This window comes from Phyllostomus discolor, chromosome 4 (assembly GCF_004126475.2).
Source record: "Phyllostomus discolor isolate MPI-MPIP mPhyDis1 chromosome 4, mPhyDis1.pri.v3, whole genome shotgun sequence".
NCBI lineage: Eukaryota > Metazoa > Chordata > Mammalia > Chiroptera > Phyllostomidae > Phyllostomus > Phyllostomus discolor.
The window spans coordinates 167,321,577-167,344,237 of record NC_040906.2 but is presented as its reverse complement, the minus strand read 5'-3'; the positions used below and the strand labels follow the sequence as shown (position 1 = coordinate 167,344,237).

Below are 22,661 nucleotides of genomic sequence, written 5' to 3'. Positions count from 1 at the left end.
AGGAAAGGAAGCATCACCAAGTGAAAAACTGCAGAGGAGCGGATTCCCAGGAAAGGTGGGCGGGCCAGATCTACTGTCCTATGAAGGGCGACACAGTCATTAGGCTGCGCATACCTCCCAGGCAGAGAATTTATTTTCTCTTAATTTTTACCAACTATTAAGGCTACTTACAGTTAAAGAGAACTTACTTATATTGTAAATATAAGTATAAAATATTATAGTTTTAATCTAATTTAATACATTTGAGAGAAGACACATCATGTTTATACAAGGAGAAACACTACAAGAACTAAAAGATATTACTTTTTAAACTACTCACACATCTTATATAAAGTTGAGATCTATCAACTTTTTTCATTCTCAGTATTTATAATACAATATTTTAAGTAACTTGTGAAATGTACACCTAGTTCCACAGGTTTCATATTGGATGGTTTCCCACGATATTCTGAAGAGGCCCGTTTACTGGCGGAACATGGGTTTTTCCCAGATGCTGCTGTTGTACTGCAAGTGGATGATCAAGATGTTTCTGATCGCCTCCTGCCTCCTCAAATTGAAAAGTGGAGACTGAAACAAAAGGCAAAATTAGAAAGGAAAAAACTCATTAAAGAAATGAAGGCAAAAATCAAGGTATGTATCTGGTAAAAAAATATGAGAGTAAATTTTTATGGCATCTATTCAGTTTATAAAGTGATCTTTACAAAAATGTAGTTTCTGATTTTAATACCACAATCAGTATGAAAACACTTTTCATCAAATATAAAAGAGTACTTACAATTAAAGAGGTAAGATTTATTTGAGGCCTAAGTGATTATCAGTATGTCAATGCTTCTCTCTCTAAGGCAAATTAAAGATTGTGGTAGCACCAAAGTATCCTTATGTCTGACACAGGAGCATTATGGAAGAGACAGCAAGTGAAGCAGGCCTTAACACACAGAGAATTAAAATTATCAGTGGTTTTCTCACTAGGTCCTGGAATTGTGACACCTGGAATTGTGACACCATCCATGAAGGCCATGGAAAGCCTGTAGTGAAAAAGATCCAGATAATAGCTTAGAAACCCTTTTCTAAAACTGTAACATGAAGAGCATTCTGTAAAATATTCGATAGTGTCATAGGGAACCAAACAGTTCCACCCCTAAGAATCTATCTAATAGAAATGAAAACATGTCCACATAAAAATTTGTATATGAATATTCATAATCACATTATTCATTAGAGCCAAAAACTGGAAACAACCCAGTGTCCTTCACCTAATGAATGAATAAACTAACTGATAGACAATCAGAGTGCTCTGAGTTCTGGCCCCAGATGGAGATATAGGAGCCTCCTGAACTCACCTCCTCCCATGGACACACTGAATCTGTATCCAAAGCAATTCCCTCTGAAGGATCCACAGAAACTAGCTGAGCAAGTTTGAACCTTTTAGTCCTGCACATTGGGAGAACAAGAACCCCTGTCACCCATATCAGAAGAGCTGCTGCATGAAAGTCTAACCTCCCATTAGCCTGGGCTGACTACGATCTTCCCTTCAGGACACTGATGGGTTGTCGCTCACCTTCAACTACTGGGCGCCACAAAGAACAAAGAAGGGAGCCTCAAAGAACAAAGAAGGTAGCTTGGACAATCACAAAGGTTTGAGAAACAGCCAAGAATGAGGGCCAGGCTGATCAATAAAGTTAATCTTCTGCCCTGGCTGGTGTGGCTCAGTGGATTGAGTGCTGGCCTGCAAACCAAAGGGTCACTGGTTGGATTCCCAGTCAGGGCACATGCCTGGGTTGCAGGCCAGGTCCCCAGCAGGGGGCATGTCAGAGGCAACCACACATTGATGTTTCTCTCCCTCCCTTCCCCTCTCTAAAAGTAAATAAATAAAATCTTTAAAAAAAAAAGAGAGAGAGAGTTAATCTTCTACATAAGCCCACTCTGTCAAGGCTGGAGAGGTGTCTCCTGTCCAAAAGCAGAGCTTACTGAAATGGAGATAAATGATTTACCTGGTAAAGAGTTCAAAGTGATGGTCATAAAGATGCTAAGCAAGGTCAGGAGAACAGTAAATGAACAAAATGAGAATTTCAACTAAGAGACAGAAAATATAAGAAAGTACCAATCAAATCACAGAGTTGAAGAGTACAGTACTGAACTGAAAAATTCAATAGAAGAGTTCCATAGCAGACTAGACACAAAAATCAATGGAACAGAGTACAGAGCCCAGAAATAACCCCACACATATATTGTCAATTAATTTACATCAAAGCAGCTAAGAATATACAGTGGGGAAAGGACAGTCTCTTCAATAAATGATGTTCGTAAAACTGGGCAGCCACATGCAAAAGAGTGAGATTGGACTCCTATTTTATACTGTACAAAAAAATCAACCCAAAATGGATTAAAGACTTGAACATGAGACCTGAAACCATAGAAGTCCTTGCTCAGTCATTTTGAACAAGCAGCAGCCACACAGTACACATGCTCACTCAACAGCACCTACTGCCCCCACTGACTAGTAGAATGAAGTCATCATTATTCACACATGCACATTCCAGTCCCCCTACAGCCCAGAAGAAAAGATAGGGAGTAAGCTTTTTGACATTGACCTTGGAAATGTTTTTATTTGGACTTGACATCTAAAGTGAAAGTCAGCAAGTGGGACTACACCAAACTAAAAAGCTTCTATGCAGCAATGAAAACCATCAACAAAAGACAATCGACCAAGTGGGAGAAGATATTTGCAAATTGTATATCCAATAAGGAGTTAAAATCCAAAATATATGAAGAACTCACACAATTCAGTATCAAAAAATAAAACAAAAACAATCCAAACTGTCAGATGGCCCTGACCAGTGTGGCTCAGTTGGTTGAAGCATCCCCTAAACCAGAAGGTCATGGGTTTGATTCCCAGTCAGGACACGTGTCTAGATTGTGGGTTTGGTCCCCGGTTGGAGCGCATATAGGAGAGGCAACCAATCAATGTTTCTCCCCCTCTTTCTCTTCTTCCCTTCCCCTCTCTAAAATCAATGAGCATTTCCTCAGATGAGGATGATAAATAAATAAATAAATAAATAAATGGCAGATGAACTGAATAAACATTTTTCCAAACAAGACATACAAATGGCCAATAGGTACATGAAAAAGTACTCAACATCACTGTTATCAGGAACATGCAAATCAAAACCACAATGAGATAGCACCTCACAGTTGTTAGAATGGCTGTCATCAAAAGACAAAAGGTAAGTGTTGGGTAGGCTGTGGAAAAAGGGGAGCAGCACTTCACACAGTTAGTGGGAATGGAACTTGGTGTAGCTACTTGGGAAAACAGTGTGGAAGTTCACCAAAAAATTTAAAACACAACTATCCTATAATCCAACAATCCCACTTCTGGGTATATGATGAGGCTTGACTGGAAAAAATCCAGCCTTTGTTAATATAACAAGATTGGTTTGTGCAATATTGATGGAACCTGGCAGCCAAGCAGAGTGGACTGGAATGTGTGTGTGTGAACAATGACAACTTCACTGTGCTAGTCAATGGGGGCAGTAGATGCCATTGAGTGAGTACATGCACTGTGTGGCTGTCAGATTCAAAATTACTAAACAAGTAGAGCAATGAATCTGCATCAAAGTTTGTGTTAAGCTTGAACATTCCTCCATGGAAACTGTTTCAGTGATTCAAAAGGCCACAGCTATGGACAACTAGTGATTGGCAGCTTCATCGCACAACACATCTGCTCATGCATCATGTCTTGAGCAGAGTTTTTTGGTGAAACACTGAATCACCCAGGTGACAGCCCCCTAACAGCCCAGATTTGACACCCTGCAACTTCTGCTCTTCCCAAAACTAAAATCACCTTTGAAAGGGAAGAGATTTCAGACCCTTATTCTAACTTTGTTTCTTATTTAAAGCAAATACAAACCCTCCTCTGCAACACTCAACATACCATATGCTTTTCCATTCCCTTATCTGGAATCTTCTTACACCATCTTCCACTAGCGGTGTGGCACTACAGTGAGTTAACCCCCCTGACTTTGTTAACTCACTTATGGAGTAGAATGATATTGTCTGCTTTGTAGGTATGTTCTGAGCAGAAAAATGAAAGTGTGTATATACTGCAGTGCTCATAAGTGTGATGGCATTTAGCAGACATGCAATAGTTAAACCACTAACCACAACTTATTTGAGTGAAAGGATCAAGAGAAAAAGTAGATTCAAAACATGTATGTGTGTGATTGTGCATATTTGGCACTTCTCTGTGGTATATATATATGGTATTCTCTTACAAAAATGCAAAGGTGACTGTTTTCACAACTATACAAGTAAAGCACTTATGGTAAAACTCTGTTTTTTTTAAAAAAGAATAATATAAAGGGAGGGGTTTGTTTGTTTTTTTGCTCCTTTTCCCAAATCTTTTTCTTAAATTTTTAAATCATTTTTTAATTTTTCAATTACAATTGACATACAGTATTTCAATAGTTTCAGGTGTACCCCAGAGATTATATAACATACTAAGTGATCATCCCACCATGTCTATACTCATCTGACACCACATGTAGTTATTAGAATATTATTGGCTATATTCCCTATGCTGTACTTTACATTCCTATGATTATTCTGTAACAACCAACTTGTACTTCTTAATCCCTTCACCTTTTTCAGCCATTCCTCCAATCCCTCTCACCTAACAACTATCAAAATGTTCTCTGTATCCCTTGAGTCTGTTTCTGTTCTGCTTGCTCATTTTGTTTTTTAGATCCAATTGTTAATCGATATGTATTTATTGCCATTTATTGTTCATATTTTTGTCTTTTTTTCTTCATTTTAAAGAAGACCCTTTAACATTTCATATAATACTGGTTTGGTGGTAATGAACTCCTTTATCTTTTTCTTGTCTGGGAAGCTCTTTATCTGTCCTTCAATTCTAAATGATAGCTTTGCTGGGTAGAATGACCTTATCATAGGCCCTCACTTATCATCACTTTGAATATTTCTTGCCAATCCCTTCTGGCCTGCAAAATTTCTGTTGGGAAATCAGCTGACACTCTTATTGGAGCTCCTTTGTAGGTAACTAACTGCTTTTCTCTTGCTGCTTTTAAGATTTTCTCTTTCTCTTTAACCTTTTGCATTTTAATTATGTGTCTTGGTTTGGGCTCCTTTGGGTTCATATTATTTGGGACTCACTGTGCTTCCTGGACTTATAAGTCTGTTTCCTTCACCAAGTTAGGAAAGTTTTCTGTCAGTATTTTTTCAAATAGGTTTTCAGTTTCTGCTTTCTCTCTTCTTCTGGCACTTCCATGATGCAAATGTTGATATACTTGAGGTTGTTCCAGGGGCTTCTTACACTATCCTCATTTTTTTTTATCTTTTTCTCTTTGCTGTTCTGATTGGATGGTTTTTTTTCTTCCTTGTATTCCAAATTGTTGAGTTGATTCTTGGCTTCATCTACTCTACTGTTGATTCCCCATAAATTAATCCTCATTTCAGTTAGTGGATCCTTCATTTCTGACTGGTTTCTTTCTTTATGGTTTCTGTGTCCTTTTTTATGCTGTTGAAGTTCTGCTTTTTTTAAAAAAAAAAAACAGGAATAATAATAGAGTTTTTGTAACTTCACACCCTCTAATGCAGGGGAGTCCAACCTGTGTCCCAGAGGCTGCATGCAGCCCAGTATGACTATGAATGTGGCCCAACACAAAATTGTAAATTTACTTAAAACAGTATGAGTTCTTTTGTGATTACGTGTTGCAGTGTATTCAATGTGTGGCCCAAGACACCTCTTCTTCCAGAGTGGCCCAGAGATGCCAAAAGTTTGGACACCCCTGCTCTAAAGAACTATAGAATCTCTTTGGGGACTCAAAAAGTAAATGAATTCAATTTCATCTAGTTTTGTTCCAACATCTGAATCATAGGAGTGCCAAAAGGAGAAGAAGAAGAGCAAGAAATTGAAAACTTATTTGAAAACATAATGAAGAACTTCCCCAAACTGGTAAAGGAAATAGAGTTTCAGGAAGTCCAAGAAGCTCAGAGTCTCAAAGAAGTCGGACCTGAGGAGGAACACACCAAGGCTCATCATAATTAAGTTATCCAAGGTTAAAGATAAGGGAAGAATCTTAAAAGCAGCAAGAGAAAAGGAGACAGTTACTTACAAAAGAATTCCCATAAGACTATCAGTTAATATCAAAGGAAACCTTACAGGCAAGAAGGGGCTGCAAAGAAGTATTCCAAGTCATGAAAGGCAAGGACCTACATCCAAGATCTATCTAGCAAAGCTATCATTTAGAATAGAAGGACATATAAAGTGCTTCCCAGATAAGGTAAATTTAAAGGAGTTCATCACCAAACCCTTATTATATGAAATGTTAAAGGGACTTATCTAAGAAAAAGAAGATCAAAAATATGAACAGTAAAATGACAACAAACTCACAGTTATTAATGACCGAACCTAAAACAAAAACAAATGAACTAAACAAACAACTAGGAAAGGAACAGAATCACAGAAATGAAGATCACTGGAGGGTTATCAGTGGGGGAGTAGGAGGAGGAGGAAGGCAGAAAAGGTATGGAGAATAAGTCGCATAAATGGTAGTTAGAAAATAGACAGGGGGAGGGCAAGACTAGTATAGGAAATGTAGAAGCTAAAGAACTTATAAATATGGTACATGGACATGAACTAATGGGGGGGAATGTGGGTGGGAGGGGGTATGCAGGGCAGAGGGGAATAAAGGAGGAAAATGGGACAACTGTAATAGCATAATCAATAAAATATATTTAAAATAATGTGAGATAAAAGCAGATAAAAACCACAGAGCATGTCTTCAGGCACCACCCTAATATCCTAGGAATTAAAGGGAGTGCAGTTTAGAGAGCCCTGAGCCAAGGAGCCCCAAGGCCTGAGTAGGGCTGATTAGTTTCCATGTGAACCTTGGGACATGTCAAAGGCTAAGCATTCATTGTGTTAGATTTAGAGGCCCCAGGAGGCCTGGAGGACTGCCCACACACCGTGTCTGTGAGCGTACCCAAAGTGCATATGCTTTCCTCACTTGTATATGAGTACACATTTTTAGGTTTTATTATGCTCTTATATTTAATAGTTTGATAAAAGATTATCAAACAATTTCACCAGGTTGCCTTCAAGTTTTTTCCTATTTCTTCATGTACAAAATCCATCTCTTCACTGAAAGCAAATCGGTAAGAAATAAAGTTGAAAAGGAATTCTGAAGTTTCTAGAAGAGTGACTGGTTCCAAGGACCATTTATCCCTTTGAAAGGAGATGGCTAATCAGGTGGTTCCAAGATGCAACGATACAGTAACATAACCACCACCAGCACATTCTTTTTTGGAAAGTTTGCCACCCTTTCACCCAAATGTTATCCCCACTTCAGGAAAAATATGTGTGTGTGTGTGTAACATTAATATATAGGAAGTAATTTTATCATTATACATTAAAAATTTTAAATATCTCTTTGTTTAATAGGATGATATGATTGCTAAAAGAAGAGCTGAACTTCTAGCAGAGAGAGAGAGAAAAAAGAAAGAGGTAAGTAAAAAAGGTTTTTCCAAAAAAGCAGGACACCCATTGTGTGTGTGTGTGTGTGTGTGTGAACAGCAGAACATAAATGTTGCATAGATAAAAGTCGTAAAGAAAATACAGTTTATGTGGAAGCAGTGAGATTATATATCATGTTTATTTTTAATACCCTTTGTTATCCCATTACTGTTTACAATGATCTTTTATTATTTTTAAAATCTGAAAAATAAACACTTTTAAAGGAAAGAAAACCACTAGAGATGTTTAAATAATCTAATCCAAATATAATTCTACATTAAACAATGCTTCCTTTAGAATTTTAATTTTGCTTTCACACTTCCACCCCACGCCATAGGAGACAGACTGGGAATGTGGCATAGAGGTCTAGACAGAGAGCCTGCGGAACTGTGCTGGAGCTAAAACACACATTACCTCAAAGTAAAGAGGGGAATAAGGCAGAGCCTGTGAACCTGGGCCATATACAGCATGCTCAGTACAGCTCCTTCTCTCCATCTGCTGATTTTTTAAAAAACAACAAAACATAAACCTTGAAGACTAGATTTTGTTTCATTTAGAGAGGAGCTATTCCCAAATTGGCCTTGCTGACCCAAATGCTACAGCCAAGCCTGCTCAGGGGTGCAGGAGTTAAAGAGGAGGTGTGATCAGACCAGCTAGCTCTATGAAGGCCCTGAGGCTTGTATTTTTACAATCAGCTTACAAGTAAACATGTAACCAAGACAAACAATAAGATAGTCTCTGCCTTCTTCCATTTCCTTCTTGTTTAAGGTCCCCTTGTAACATCTTATGAATGTTGACTCTTCTGTAATGTGATTTCCATCTATATAAAAATTTAACCCAATAAAAGAGGAATAACAGAAAATAGGGCTGGCTATACATGCAACTATATCTCACCCTGGTGTGGATATGCCTGATTTATCAAGACTCTTGATACAATGTAACTGTAGCTGTGTGTCAAAACATTGCAGAAGAGAGGCCAGAACAATTATGTCTGTGTCCAAAGTATTTACAACCAAAAGCTGATCTAAAACCATTAAATTGAGAAAGTTACAGCACCATCTAAGGAATGAGAACTCTCCTCCTCATTCGTTTTGATCTTCATTCATCCAGTCAGTTCATCCGCAAACCTTCACTGAGCATTCACTGTGTGACACTTCAGACACTGAAGAATCAGCCATGAACAGAATTCATGGAAGTCTCTGGCCTCATTCGAATGCTCATTCCCTGAACAAGCATGTTCTGAAATTCTGGTCTGTCAATGATGTCATGCTAATGTCTCAGATAAAAAAAAACAGACATCCTAACCTGGGTCCAGCCACAAGTTAGCTGCCTTTAGCCCTTGGGAGTCCTTACGAATTACCTCAAATGTCTCAGGGACATGTTACTAAAGGGTTACAGGCTTTCGGATGGAATTGACCTATATTGTGTAAGCGCTGCAGCTCTTCCTGAGTTTGCTCCCCGACAGCTACCCAGTGCGCACCGCAGTGCTGACACACAGTAGACACCAGCCTGTCGTTATTTTTTTGATGTTGTGTAACATTGAACATTATTTAATCTCTCTGAGCCTAGGTTTTTTCATTATAAAATGGGAAATTTGAATGATACCTAGTTTCCCTAGTTGATAATACTTTAATTTTCCTTCTTTGCTATTCTTTAATTTTTTTCCTAAGAGAATTAGTTTTCCAGATAAATTTTAAATGTTCTTAATTTATAACTTGCTCATTCATTAACATTAGAATGAGGAGTTTCTTATTATTTTTCATTCAAAGATCCAATATTCCATCTTATAAATTAAATAGGTTTTTGTAAGTTAATTCTCCTTGGACTTACTCCTTTATAAAATTGGCTACATATCCCACACAAACTGACTTTTGGAAGACAATTCCTGAGATTTTTGATGAATCAAAGATTAAAGCTGTATAATTTTTTTAACTCCTTTGATGGGAATTTTCTACGCCCTGCTACTGCCTCAGACAAAGAAACACTAAACAAAATATAGCATTTCAAGGACCACTCAGTGTGATAGCTGTAGTCAGTTAACATGGTACCCTGAGTCGAATCCATCCTGACTGCACAGGCTTTGTGAACAGAAACAGGAGCCTTCTCCTCATCTGCCTCTTTGCACTGAATGTGGAGCTCGGTGACTTACCTTTTACAACCAACTGGGGGACCATATGCAGGTAAAGCCCTGCCCAGGGTTGCCTTCTCACCCTGAGCAAAAATCATTGCCTTCACTGTCTGACATTTTAGCAGCAGATAAAACATTTTAACATTGGAAACCACTTCAAAGGCTGAAGGTGACTACTTGCACTAATTTCTCAGGAAACTGTCACCATCGTGCAGAACTTTAGTCTCCGAAGTTGTGACTGAAAATATTTTATAAGCCAACCCCCTTCATCTCAAGACTTACATTGCCTATCCCCCACCTCCCGGGAGGACCTGCTTCTACTCTTACTCCTGGCTCCACCATCTTGGCTCTCTTCCTGACCCCTGGCTTCTCTGGTGCCTGTGTCCCCTCTACAAAGTGTGGAGCAGCCACAGACAGGAGAAAGCCAGGCAGAGCCAGGTGGGGAACCAGGACAGCAAGCAAGCAGAATCGTGCAGCACTATGCCCAGGTGAGTAGTTAGTAGAGATGCTGATACATACCCTAAGTACAAAGGTGAGCACAAGTTCATCTAAACTACAATGTCCCCAACTGGTAGTGTGGGCTCATCCACCAGTCCACAACCATACTTCCAATGATCTTTAGAAAATCAAATCTCAGGAAAAAAATTGTCAACATATAAAAAAAAGGGAAAAAGGGAAAAGTAGTAAAAGGACCAAATGGTTTCAAACTTCAAATGAAAAAGAACCAGAACTGAGAAACACTGCCCCATTGCCAAGCCTTTTCTGTGAGGAGGGAGGAGCATAGACATTGAGGGGAACTGGCCCTCACCCTCTCATCTGCCCTGCACCTTCAGTTCAAATCCCAGCTTCAGGCACTTTTTAGAAGAACTAGGGTCTAAGCAGTTAACAAAGATTAGGAAATACCAAGCTAATCAGAAGGCTCCGGCCAGAGATGAGAGAGCAGCCAGTGGGGTGAGACCGGAAAGGAGGGACATTATTTCAAATGACAGCCCTTGGGAACTGGATGTGCAAAGATGGAATGCAAGGAGCCAAGATAACTTTTGGTTTCCATCTGGAAGGCAGAGCTCTAACTGAGACAAAGAATGCTTCCAGGAGAAGAGTTTGAAGGCAGTGCAGAACAACCAATATTACAGAGATCGGTATTACACAAACTGAACTACAGCACTTAAAACCTATATAGCACTTAAATACCACTTAGTGTCAATATCCTGTCACAGGATATTGTATTATTCTTGTGTCCTCAGATAGGCTGTAACTTCTAGAGGGCATGTACTAGTCTATTAGGACAGTGCTTTATACAAAGTAACAATAATAGCTATAATAGCAATAATAGCTATCACTTGCATGCTTACCATGTGCCAGACATTCTTCTAAGGGCTTTACATATGTTAACTTTAATGTTCCCAACAACTTTGTGAGATAAGTACTTTTATTATTCCTGTTTTACAGTTGAGGAAACTGAGCTAGTCCAAGCTAACACAGACAGTGAGTGTTTATACTCTGGGTTGCGTTAGTTCTACTGAAGACCATCAGAAACGTAATATTCTGAGAACCATAGACGTAAATAGCATTTAATATCATGTCTGTGTGTTTCTTTATGGGATCACTATGATGTCAGAGTTTGAAAGGTATTCAATCTCTGGGTGCCAGATATTTAAAATATTACTATGTTATTAGATGAATGTTGCTGTGCCATACCAACTAAAATCCAGTTATTACAAACTATTCCAGATAATTAGTTAGCAGTGTCATTTGTTATATGTTTTCTATGTATAATAAAAGGGAATATTTTCCTCCTTAGATTGTTAGAGAAGATGAAGATATTAGTGACGAAGACCTTGAAGAAGATGATGATGATATTGACAATATTCTTGAAGATGAATTTCCAAAAGATGAGGATCTAATGAGTGAGGAGGATGAAGAACAAGAAAGTGATGCAGTTGAACGTCTGAAAGGTGAACTGGGAGAAAAATTTGAAGCAGATATGCGTAATTTACAAGCAATACAGGTTATTAATTTTCTTTATTTTCATAATTTTAAAAAGTGACATTTGAGTTGAAACAAAAGAAATTTTATTTATGCCCTGGTTTCTTTTTAACCTTTCAAAAGAAATATGTATTTTAGGGCTATCTTCCGTTTTGTCAGCGCTACCTACAGTTATGAAAACAAGTTAATAAATAAGGGCAACATGGAAGCCACAGAGGGTCAAAGGTTCTCACTGCCAGCATGCAGTCACGCAGAAGCTGGAAAATATTTGTGCTCTAGACCGATGTGGTCAGTCACCAGCGATGTCTGTGTGCTGCCACTGAATACTACCAGCCTTCTTCCCACTGAAAATATTTGGTTTTATGCTTTTCTCATCAGAATGAATTTGACAGGTTTTTGATACCAGTAATTCTCATTAATGCAAGTCGGAAAATCCACATTGTACAATACATGTTGAATACAAAACTGAAACCACTGGTAGAGAATCGTGCAAGCATTTTTGAGAAGTGTTATCCAATATCATCACGCCTTGCCCAGAAAATGCTCAGCTTTACCTATAAATATATAAGCACATTCGGCTACTGGGATCCTGTAAAGGTAAGGTCAGGAAAGTAACGTCTGAAAGTTATGTTGTAGTATTTCTTTTTTTTTTTTTTTAGTATATGTAGAGTATGTCTAAGAAGACAGTGGGAAATTTCAAAAATTGTAAACATTGCACAGTATTTTTAACTAGCTATAAAAATATGTGGTTGTTTTGCCTTTCTGAAGTGGGAAAAGTAGTTGAAAGGTTTAATTTCTTTTGTTTATTTCTGTAGAGATAGCCCACTCCCAACTTGTTTTTAACTTTGTAGCAAAAGAAGATGGTAGTGGAAATATTTTCAAACTAAACATCTCGAGAGTTGAACTGTGACACTAATTTGCTACCTGATTTTAGGCAAGTCTTTTAACCTCTTTGATTCTGTTTCCTCACCTATAAGATGGAAGAATAATGCCACCAGACCACTGTGACCAAATGTAAGAGTATTAAGTCCTCTGGAAAGTGTGAGACACAATTCAGAATGAGCCATTAATGTTCACAACAAAATTATTTTAAGTATTGTAATTTTATGCAGTCTGTACAAATAGATTTAATCCAATTGGAATTCAATAACTTCAAATGTGGGATGGTTTTCTTTTTTAATTTTAATTTTTTTAATTACAGTTGACATTCAATGTCATATTAGTTTCAGGTGTACAGCATAGTGGTTAGACATTTACATAACTTACAAAGTGATTCCTCCAATAAATCTAGTATCCACCTGGCCTCATACACAGTTATTACAAAATTATTGACTGTGTCCCCTTTGCTGTACTTTACATCCCTGTGATTACTTCGTAACTGCCAATTTGTACTTCTTAATCCCTTCACCTTTTTCACCCGGCTCCTCAACCCCCTCCCGTCCAGCAGCCGTCAGTTCGTTCTCTATATCTATGGGTCTGTTTCTGCCCTGTTTGTTCATTATTTTGTTTTTTAGATTCCATATATAAATGAATCATATGGTATTTGTCTTTCTCTGTCTGACTTATTTCACTTAGCACAATACCCTTTAGGCCACAAATAATAAGATGTCCTTCTTTTTTATGGCCTACTAATATTTCACTGTATATATGTACCACATCTTTATCCAGTAGTCTATTGATGGATATTTAGGTTGCTTCCATATCTTGGCTATTGTAAATTATGTTGCAATGAAATAGGGAACCATAAATCTTTTCAAATAAGTGTTTTGGGGTTTTTTTGGATTTCTTTGGATAAACATCCAGAAGTGGAATTGCTAGGTCATTCTATTTTTAATTTTTTGAGGAATTTCCAAACTGCTTTTCACAGTGGCTGCACCGATTTCAATCCCACCAACAGTGCACAGAGATTCCTTTGTCTCCACTTCTTCACCAACATTTGTTGTTTAATGATTTGTTGATGATAGTCAGGATGGTTTTCAGCAAATCTTAACCAAGAACATGCCAGCCACTGTTCTAGTCCCTGAGAATAAAGTAGTGAACAAAACAGACAAAGTTTTTTCTATTGTAGAGCTTATATTCTAGTTGGGTTGGGGAGGGAGGATAGGCAATAAATAAGCAAACAAAGCAATAGGTTCTTGTCAAAATTAAGCACTACAACACAATAAAAGCATATCATCTAGTAGTGATCTGCTCACTCAACCAGGTTACCTTTGTATTTCTATCAGTGATATAGCACAGTGGAGAAGACCAGTGGTGCCTCTGGAGCTAGACTGCTTGAATTCAAAACCTCTGCTTACCAGCTGAATGCACTTGAACAAATTACTTAACCTCCTCTGAGCCATTCCCACTTATACAATGGGAATACGAATAGTCCCTACCTGAAAATATTGTTACAATGATTAAATGAGTTAATTACTGTGAAGTGCTCACAACAGTGCTTGTTTTTCTTGTAGAACTCAATTAATATGAGTTATTGATGTTATTAATATGTATTATTGTTATTGGTTGCTGATAAAAAGTATTTTGGAGGACAGGTCCAAAATGGAGCCATGTGCAGCATGTCATTGATACTCGAAACTTCCTTCTCAGTTGATACTGTAAAACACAATAAGTTTCAATTCTAATTGTGCTATCCCCTTTATCTTAACCATAAGAGAAACCTTTTCAAACATCATGCTAAAGTATAAAAACACTATGACAGGCCCCTCCATAGAGAACTGGATAGAGTTAAGCATGTATTAGAATCGCCTGGAAAGGGTGTGAAAATAGTCACGACCTAACATTCTCTCTGAGATAGGTAAGAGAGAGAAAGAAGCAGGCAAAGTCAGAAGTCTTATTTTGAGAGGAAAAACAAGCCCATGTGCAAACACAATTAGGATTGTACAAAAACACCTTGTAGAAAAGTGAGTGCACAGTCAGAGGGAGTGTTTAAGTGTGTAAGGAATCATTTGTAGGAGCTGCTGGGAACCTTTCTTGTTGCCTAGAAATTTGGTATTTCTGACTTTATGCCATCATGGGTATGAGTGTCATCCTACTGCAAGGATTCACACTTAATTTGGAAATTTGACATGGAACCCTTAAACTTTCAGCTTTTCTGGTATTACCAAGTATAAAACATAGCACAGACATTCTCACCCCATTCCTGCGTTTCTCCCTATCTGAGGCATTTTCTCCCCGACATAAATATCACTCCAGCCCAAGAATGATAATGTTGACAATACCACTGACTACTAACAACTGTGCCAGTGTAGCTCTGGGGGAGCGGCTGTTGCCATACTGTTTCACATCTCCTCCATCAAGGCCAGGGATGGCTGATGCCTGGCCATCTGGTGCTGTAAAAAAGACGTGCAAACCTAGCATCAATACATTACCCAGCTGTCATCATCACTTCCGTGGTGTGGGACCCCTCCTCCCACTTCATTCCTCCCCTGCCCCTTACGCTGCCTTTTAGGTAGATTTTTTTTTCCTTTTGTGGCTGCTGTTGATGAGGTGAGTGGCATTTGTCCTAATAGTATGCCCTAAAAGATAAACTAGAACCGCACCATTGGTGTCTTTTCCTCTTCTTATAAGGACACCAGTCCTATTGGATTCAGGCCCCACTCTGGTGACTCATTTGACCTTAGTTACTTCCTTGAAGGTCTGTCTCCAAATACAGAAACTTTGTGTGTTAAGGTTTTGACCTATGCATTTAGGGGAACACACATCCATCCATAACATTACCTTAGTGATAGACCTATTTGTAAAGATAAATTGGCCCTTGAATATATCTAAACAACTTTATACTCCTTGGCAGGAACATTGAGTATATACACCAAAGACATTATAAAGGAGATCAAAGCATTCTCACAGTCATAAACTGTGAAAGCCTTGTATATGGGTATAAAATAATTTGTTCTTTTTATATAGTTTTATAAATATTAATATTTGATTATAGTTAGTTTTCTTATTCTTATTTAACAAATTATTTTATTTTTAAATATATTTGGAAGAAATGCTGAATGAATTAAAGCTAACTTTCTAATTTAATTGTGTATATATTGCAGCTAAGTGAAGGAGAGACAATCAAACCAGTTGAAAGTTCAGAGAATCCAGTTTATCCTGTAATCCATCGTCAGTATATTTATTTTTTATCTAGTAAGGAAACTAAAGAAAAATTTATGAAGAACCCAATCAAATACATTCGCCAACCCAAACCAAAGCCTAGAATGCCCATTAAGATTGCAATTGTGGGGCCTCCAAAATCTGGGAAAACGACAGGTGAGGAAACGTTTGCCTTTGTTCCCAAGAAGCATCAAAGAACCCCCCCCAAAAAGAGGTGCCAGTTCTTCAAGAAACCAACCGTCCAAACTGACTCAGAGAGAGAGAAAACTTCAATGGGCCAATAACCATTTGAGAGAAGGCATTCAAAAATATGGCCCTGCTCTAAAACAGCCTGGGATCAGATGGTTTTAGAGGAAAATTACGCAAACTTTCAAAGGGTGTAAAACTCGAGATCTTTCCTGTGTTGTTATAGGCTCTTCCAGGGTGAGGAAAAAGACAGCTTCCTGACTTATTTTCAATTTCTTTTATTAAGGAATATGGTCCATATAATCCAAAAGATATAAAGAATACAAATTCATTTCTAAATTAGCATAATCCTGATATTAAAACCTAACACAGGTAATACAAGAAAAATTATAAACTAATGGAACATAAAGAGAGTCAAATAACAGTATATTAAGATATTAGCGTAAAAATTATGTTAAAAATTTTGTAAGTCTAATCTACTGTATTAAAGTTGAAATAGTGAAAGTCTATTACCTTAGCTATTGCTGAATTGAATAAGGCATTTGGTAAACTGTATTCCTGTAATGTCTGAATTTTGTATAACTTTGGACTGTGTGTGTGTGTGTGTGTGTGTGTGTTTAAAGGCTGATAGTCCAACCATAGTTGGTGTAGTAAGCATTTCTAAGTGACATACTCTCAACATCAACCGTATGTTGATTGTCATATGGTTGTCATAATGAGAATAGGAATGGAAAGGACAGATACAGGAGATCTTTGCAAGGAAAACAATGGACTTCATGACTCAGAATAGAGAATGGAGGGCAGAGATGAGGTCAAAGGTCAATTTGAATTTGTCACAAGAAAAATAGAGTGGAGTTTTATGTTCCACTCCTTCGGATGGAATTTGTTTTGCCATTTAAATTTCTTAACATGACGAGAGCCTTTAATAGTCATATTTAAAATTTTCACAAAGATGTTGATATATCCCAAAGAAAGCAGAACATTGACATTCAATTAAGATCCCACAACCACAGCACAAAGTAAAAATGGAGACAAGACCATCTGATTTCACATTTCTTTGTTGAAACAGAGGTTAATTTTTAAACAAAATGTCAAATTGTAAAAGCTTAATTATTTTTAGAACTTTAAAAAAATAGGTCTGATTCTATCATTTCTGGCAAAACTGAGGTTAAGGGTTCTGTGGCTCTCATGGGGGCTTCCCTTCTGTGGGATCTTAACTGTAGTCAGTTCACCTGCATTCCCGTGGGACGAGACAGGCTCTCTCAGCATCCCCCACACTGATGTCTGCAAACAGTGATGAGACAGGGCACACAGACCCCAGGAAAGCACGCTCACACTTATGCTAGTTCCTGGAAGCCATGCCTTGGTCTCATTTAGGAGAAGCAAAGCCAAGGTGCATTTTCTTTCAACCAATGGTGACATCTGTGTAACATTGGACAAATCATCCCATTTAATTGGGCTTCAGTTCTCTCATGTATAGAATTGGAATTTCAGTATCAATTGTATCCATCTGGTGGGATACTTGAAAATATCGAAGTCAGGGAAGAAAAATTGCCTCATAAGCTGTACATTACTATTAAAATGTCTGGTATGCCATTATAATTTTTTAAAATTTTTTCTTAGGGGATTAAGCATATTGGACATAGTATTGACATATTGGACGAGCTATTTTGGACATAATGCCAAATATTAGTATTATACATAGGATGCCTCATAGCTCTCAATAATTTTACTACCTCATGCGAGAAGGAAAACTTAAGTGTTGATTTGGTTATGAGAAAAACCCACAGAATTGGCTCATTACCCAGATCTGTCAGCCATATATACCTGAAGTACTGATAATGATTGACCTTTGACAGTATTAATTCAGTGAAATGTAGCAATTTTAATTTTCAAAATGTCTTTGAGGAATGCGAAGATTAGTTTGCTGTTGATATCAGTTAACCAGAATCTGCAACTAAGATTAACTGATGAATTTATGAAATGAAGTAAGTTTAAAAGTTTTAATGTTTTTCAGTTGCCAAAACCATTTCAAATGAATATGGCTTAAAGCGTTTGTCAATAGGAGAAGCTCTGCGTTATGTGTTAAACCACCAGGCAGACACAGAGCTGGCGCTCATGTTAAACTGGCATCTTCATAAAGGAATGACAGTGCCTGACCAACTGGCAACTCAAGCCTTAGAAGTGTCTCTGATGGGAAATGTGTGTAATACCGCAGGGTGAGTAGGGGCCTCGAGGGGTCGGTTAACTCTCAAGAAATGATTCATTGGAATTTAAAACATTTATCTTAAATAGGGTTTAAAGCTCTTATAAAAGGTGTGATCTGCTTGTTAAATCTAGGCACCTATATGGTTGCATATTTTACCCTTCTGTCAGGCTAAACTTGGCTTGAACACTACATACCAGAACAACAAGCAGGCCACTGTACTCCCTGCAGCAACTTTACTAGTATAAACTTTTAATTCCCTTTTTATCATACATTTCTGTGTTATTTTCTTAGTGATTCCCCTGAAGATTTCAATTAAGATCTTAAAACAACCTAGTTCAAGTTAATAGTTGATGCAGACATCGGCCTGCAGTGTCCACATCATTATAGATGAAATGAGACATTCACACGGACTACCGAGTCCTGTGGAGGAAAAGGGACAGCATGGCATGGCTTTTCTCTCAAGGGGTGCAAAAGCCGTGCCCCCCCCCCCCCCATGAGAGGCCTTTATTGCTATCTCTCCCAGATTACAGGAAGATCCTCATTAACTATGCACAGGTTTGCTTTAGGTGGTTACCTTTTAAGAAGCCAATCCACTAATCACATCACAGAAAAGGGATATTTGCAAATGAAAAGGCAAAAGTAGTTGAATGGGTTATACTCACCCTTGGAAGGTTTAGCATGGATTTTAAGAAGTTACTTTGCAGTAAATGTCCTCAATTCAGGGTGAGGGAGTTTTAGCAAAAAGCAAGACTCATAGCGGCCTAGGTACATTGCAGGTCTGATTCCCCACTGGAGAACCTATCCGTGGGCGTGGGTCCTGTGCATCTCCCAGTGGGAGCTGGACCCATGCCATGCAGAACCGTCTCCTACAGCCCTTCCCTGCAACTGGTCCTTAATCAAATCCTTGGACAGTTCTCCTAATCTCAGTTATGAAGGAGCAGATTCTGGGGGTCAGGTGATTTTTTCCCAGAGAAGGCTCTGAGACTTTTGCAAATTGAGTTACCTCCTCCCTGTTGTTCAGCTTTGCATACAAGAAATCTCAATAAGAGGAATCTTGGTTGAGTCCTAAAGATTTTATTTCACTTTAATGCCAGGAGAGTGACTACTTATTCACCCTCAATTTCTATGCCAAGGGCCCTTTGAGTGACCCTTCATGAGACAGAGAAGCTGAGCCACTGTCCATTAAAGGCAACAACAACGACACCCCATACATTGTCTGTTAGGCTTGCCCAGCTACGTGAACTTATGATCCTCTTGGCCATGGAGTGTAGAACTAGTTAGTACCTAGAGATCTGGCTGGAGAGCATTGAGTGAGGGCATCCTGTGACTTATTTCAAACCAGCCCCACCTGATGACCATCAGCTAGCACTCGCCTGACTTTGGGGGCCACTTCTCCCAGAATTTGCAAACAGCTTTCATTCCTTCTCTCAGTTTGATAGTAACACTCCCATTATTTCAAGCTGTTGGACTAACAAATTCCCCTCCAGTTCTATTCAGTGGCATGATGGGCCCTGATAGGATGATTCTCTTCCAGGTATTATGGGGCTCCTCTCACCAGCTCTGTCTCCCCTCCACACACCCAGCCTCCCTAATTGAATAACGCAATGTTCAAGGTATTGTGTGTGTTCTCTCTCGAATCCTAAGATTCATGCACTTAGGATGCTAAGTGTATGAATTCAGAGATGTTTCCCTATGTATGCTGCCCTCCTCCTGGGTCTTGGGCTGTCTGAGATTAAAAATACAGATAGTCCTGACCTGTGTAGCTCAGTTGGTTGGACATCCCCCGCTTAAAGCAAAAGGTCAGGACTTTGATTCCCAGTCAAGGCACATGGCTGGGTTGTAGGCCCAGTCCCTGGTCGGGGTGTGTGAGAGAGGCAACTGATCAATGATTCTCTTACACATCAATGTTCTCCCTCTCTGTCTCCCTCCCTTTCCCTCTAAGAATAAATAAATAAAATCTTTTAAAATGCATGTATGTAGAGAGAGATAAAGAGATGGAGCACAGAGAAGGTGAATCAGGTTACGTAAGGAAGAGCATGAAGCTACTCCTAAAGAGATAGACTGGTTCCAGAAGACAGAAAGGGAGGCATGAGAGAAAAGAAATCTGGAATTTTTGTTTTCATGTCTCTCCTTGTTAGTGTTATCATCGACGGGTACCCTGTAACTGAGCATCAAGTGAGCCTCTTGGAAGACAGGTCAGTCACCCCCCTGGTCATCTTGGAGCTGGATGTGCCTTCCAAGGAGATTTTCAAAAGATTGCTCTTGGAAAAAAAAAATAAACCAAGGTAATGGATGTGATAAAAACAGTAATTAAGGAATGCACTTTAAAATGATCCAGGAAAGATGTCTTAAACAGCTTTTTCCATTCTTTCTCTGTTTCTCTATTAGTTTGCCTTACCCACTGCACAACAGCACAAAGATTATAGCCGTCAGGTACTCAAAGTACCGCAAAAATATTGTTGCAATTAGGCAATATTATCAAGAACAGCACCAGAACTGGTATGTGATTGATGGATTTCACAGCAAATGGTGGGTGTGTAATGAAGCCATTAAAAACATTAAAACAGTGAATGGATACATGCAGATATACCTGGAAAGAATAAAAGCAGGTGAGAAAACATTCTTAAAACAGATTAAGATGTGAATTTAAAGTCTACATATGCATGACTCATGTTACTCTAATTCATTCAAATTGAACATTTGTTCCCACAATTTTAATCAGTATTTAAAAATATAGTACTATCTAATTTTTGTGGGTATATATATTTGTTCTAATAAATGACTGCTGCTATTCAAGCTATCATTATTGAGTGCCTGTGGGAACCTAGCACATGCAATAACATGTGGTCTTCCACTCAAAGGGTTTACGGTGTTGGGGTGCTGTCTGTGTACAGCCTCCCAAGAAGAAGCCAGTTTCAAGCACGGCGGTTGTATGAGGGCAGAGGTCTGTGGAGCGACACTTGCCCAAATTTTGTTTAGGGATCTAGAGTCAAAGTTATCTTTACTATTTACATTCATTATGATGCTATGTAAATTTTAAGTCAATAAAAATTAAACTTGAGCACAAAATGTGTGTTCATCTATATTTGGAATCCATGAAAGAAAATGTTTGATTATATTTCCTATAAGTTTCTTGATTTTCCTCCAAAAATACCCAAAATAGAAGAAAAGTTATCTGTATCTTATGTATCTAAAACCAGCGATGACTCCAAACACTTTATCTGTAGGGGTCTTACAGACATTCGTTCAATGACTTTGTTTAACTTTGGAAACTACAGAGAAGTCATAATAAGGTGTGAGAGAGCAGCTCGGGCTAAGAGAATCTAGCACAAGTAAAAATGCAGTGAGGGTACTGATAATAATTGTATCACTGAATCTTGACTTGCTTCATTGTCCAGGCTTAACCATTGTCTTTGGTTCCTGTTTGTCTGCAAATTGGAAGTTTGTTTTCACCTGAGTGTTATAAGGCATGAAGATAAGAATGTAAGGGAAGGAAGAACTGAAGTTTTAGGAAGCTATTCAAAACAAGTTTTGGATAGCATCACACTAGCAAAACATTCCACAACAGACTTTTAAAGCAAAAATCATGCCTCATTTCTTTTTCTATTACCTTATTTCACCCTCCCTGCCTTAGATTGGGTTCCCTGGAAACAGACTCAAAATGAAAAACAAAATAGAAACAGAGGCATGGATACATGGAACAGACTGACAGTTGTCGGGGTGGGTGGGGGGAGGAGGCACTGAATGAAGGGATTAGCCAAAGAACATACATGAAGGACCCATGGACCAGGACAGCAGTGTGGTGATAGCCGGAGGGAAGGGGGCGGGGGCTGGGTGGAGGTGGGCAAAGGGCGAAGGGATGCAGACATCGGCAATAGTGTGAACAATTATACAGATACAGAAGCTTCATCAGAAAGGAGTGTCAGGAGCAGGGGAGTAGAGTTGCCAGATTTAGGAAATGAAAACAGTACTATGGCTGGTGTGGTTCAGTGGGTTGAGCACCAGCCTGTGAACCGAAAAGTCACTGTTTTGATTCCCAGCCAGGTCCCCAGTTGAAGGTGTGTGACAGGCCACTGATTGTACATTGATGTTTCTCTCCCTTTCTCCCTCCCTTCCCCTATCTCTGAAAAAAAATTAAAATCTTTAAAGAAAAAAGTACAGAATGCCTGGTAAAATTTAATTTCAGGTAAACAACAAATAATTTGATAGTATAACTGTGTCCCAAATATTGCATGAGGCACACAGTATTTTGTCTGCCAACCCTAACGAGATCCCCTGTGAGGAAGCGAGGACAGTAGGACTGGGCAGACAGAAAAAGTAAACCGCAGTGCCGTGGGAACTGAAGACTCAGTAGATCCTGTGGTGGTAGGGAGGCTGGGATAGATTTTCAGAATTTCCCAAATTACAGAGAAGGGCCAGACTTCATTTACTCCCATTAGTCTGCTGTTGACCCCTAGGTCACTCTGGAAGGAGGCACAACCTGTGACAGGGACAATTCCGAGTTCAGCTCTGAGCCAGCA

General features: G+C 38.7%; 1 protein-coding gene across 1 annotated transcript in view; it reads left to right on the top strand.

Annotated features, from left to right (window-relative positions):
• AK9 (adenylate kinase 9) overlaps window positions 1-22,661 on the top strand; it is a 114,240-nt gene that overhangs the window by 82,622 nt on the left and 8,957 nt on the right. Inside the window, exons 27-34 of the mRNA XM_036024565.1 lie at window positions 411-630; window positions 7,460-7,522; window positions 11,461-11,667; window positions 12,024-12,242; window positions 15,689-15,902; window positions 17,950-18,151; window positions 20,280-20,426; window positions 20,530-20,750. Of these exons, the coding sequence (XP_035880458.1) occupies window positions 411-630; window positions 7,460-7,522; window positions 11,461-11,667; window positions 12,024-12,242; window positions 15,689-15,902; window positions 17,950-18,151; window positions 20,280-20,426; window positions 20,530-20,750 (1,493 nt within the window). The remainder of the gene's footprint in view (window positions 1-410; window positions 631-7,459; window positions 7,523-11,460; window positions 11,668-12,023; window positions 12,243-15,688; window positions 15,903-17,949; window positions 18,152-20,279; window positions 20,427-20,529; window positions 20,751-22,661) is intronic.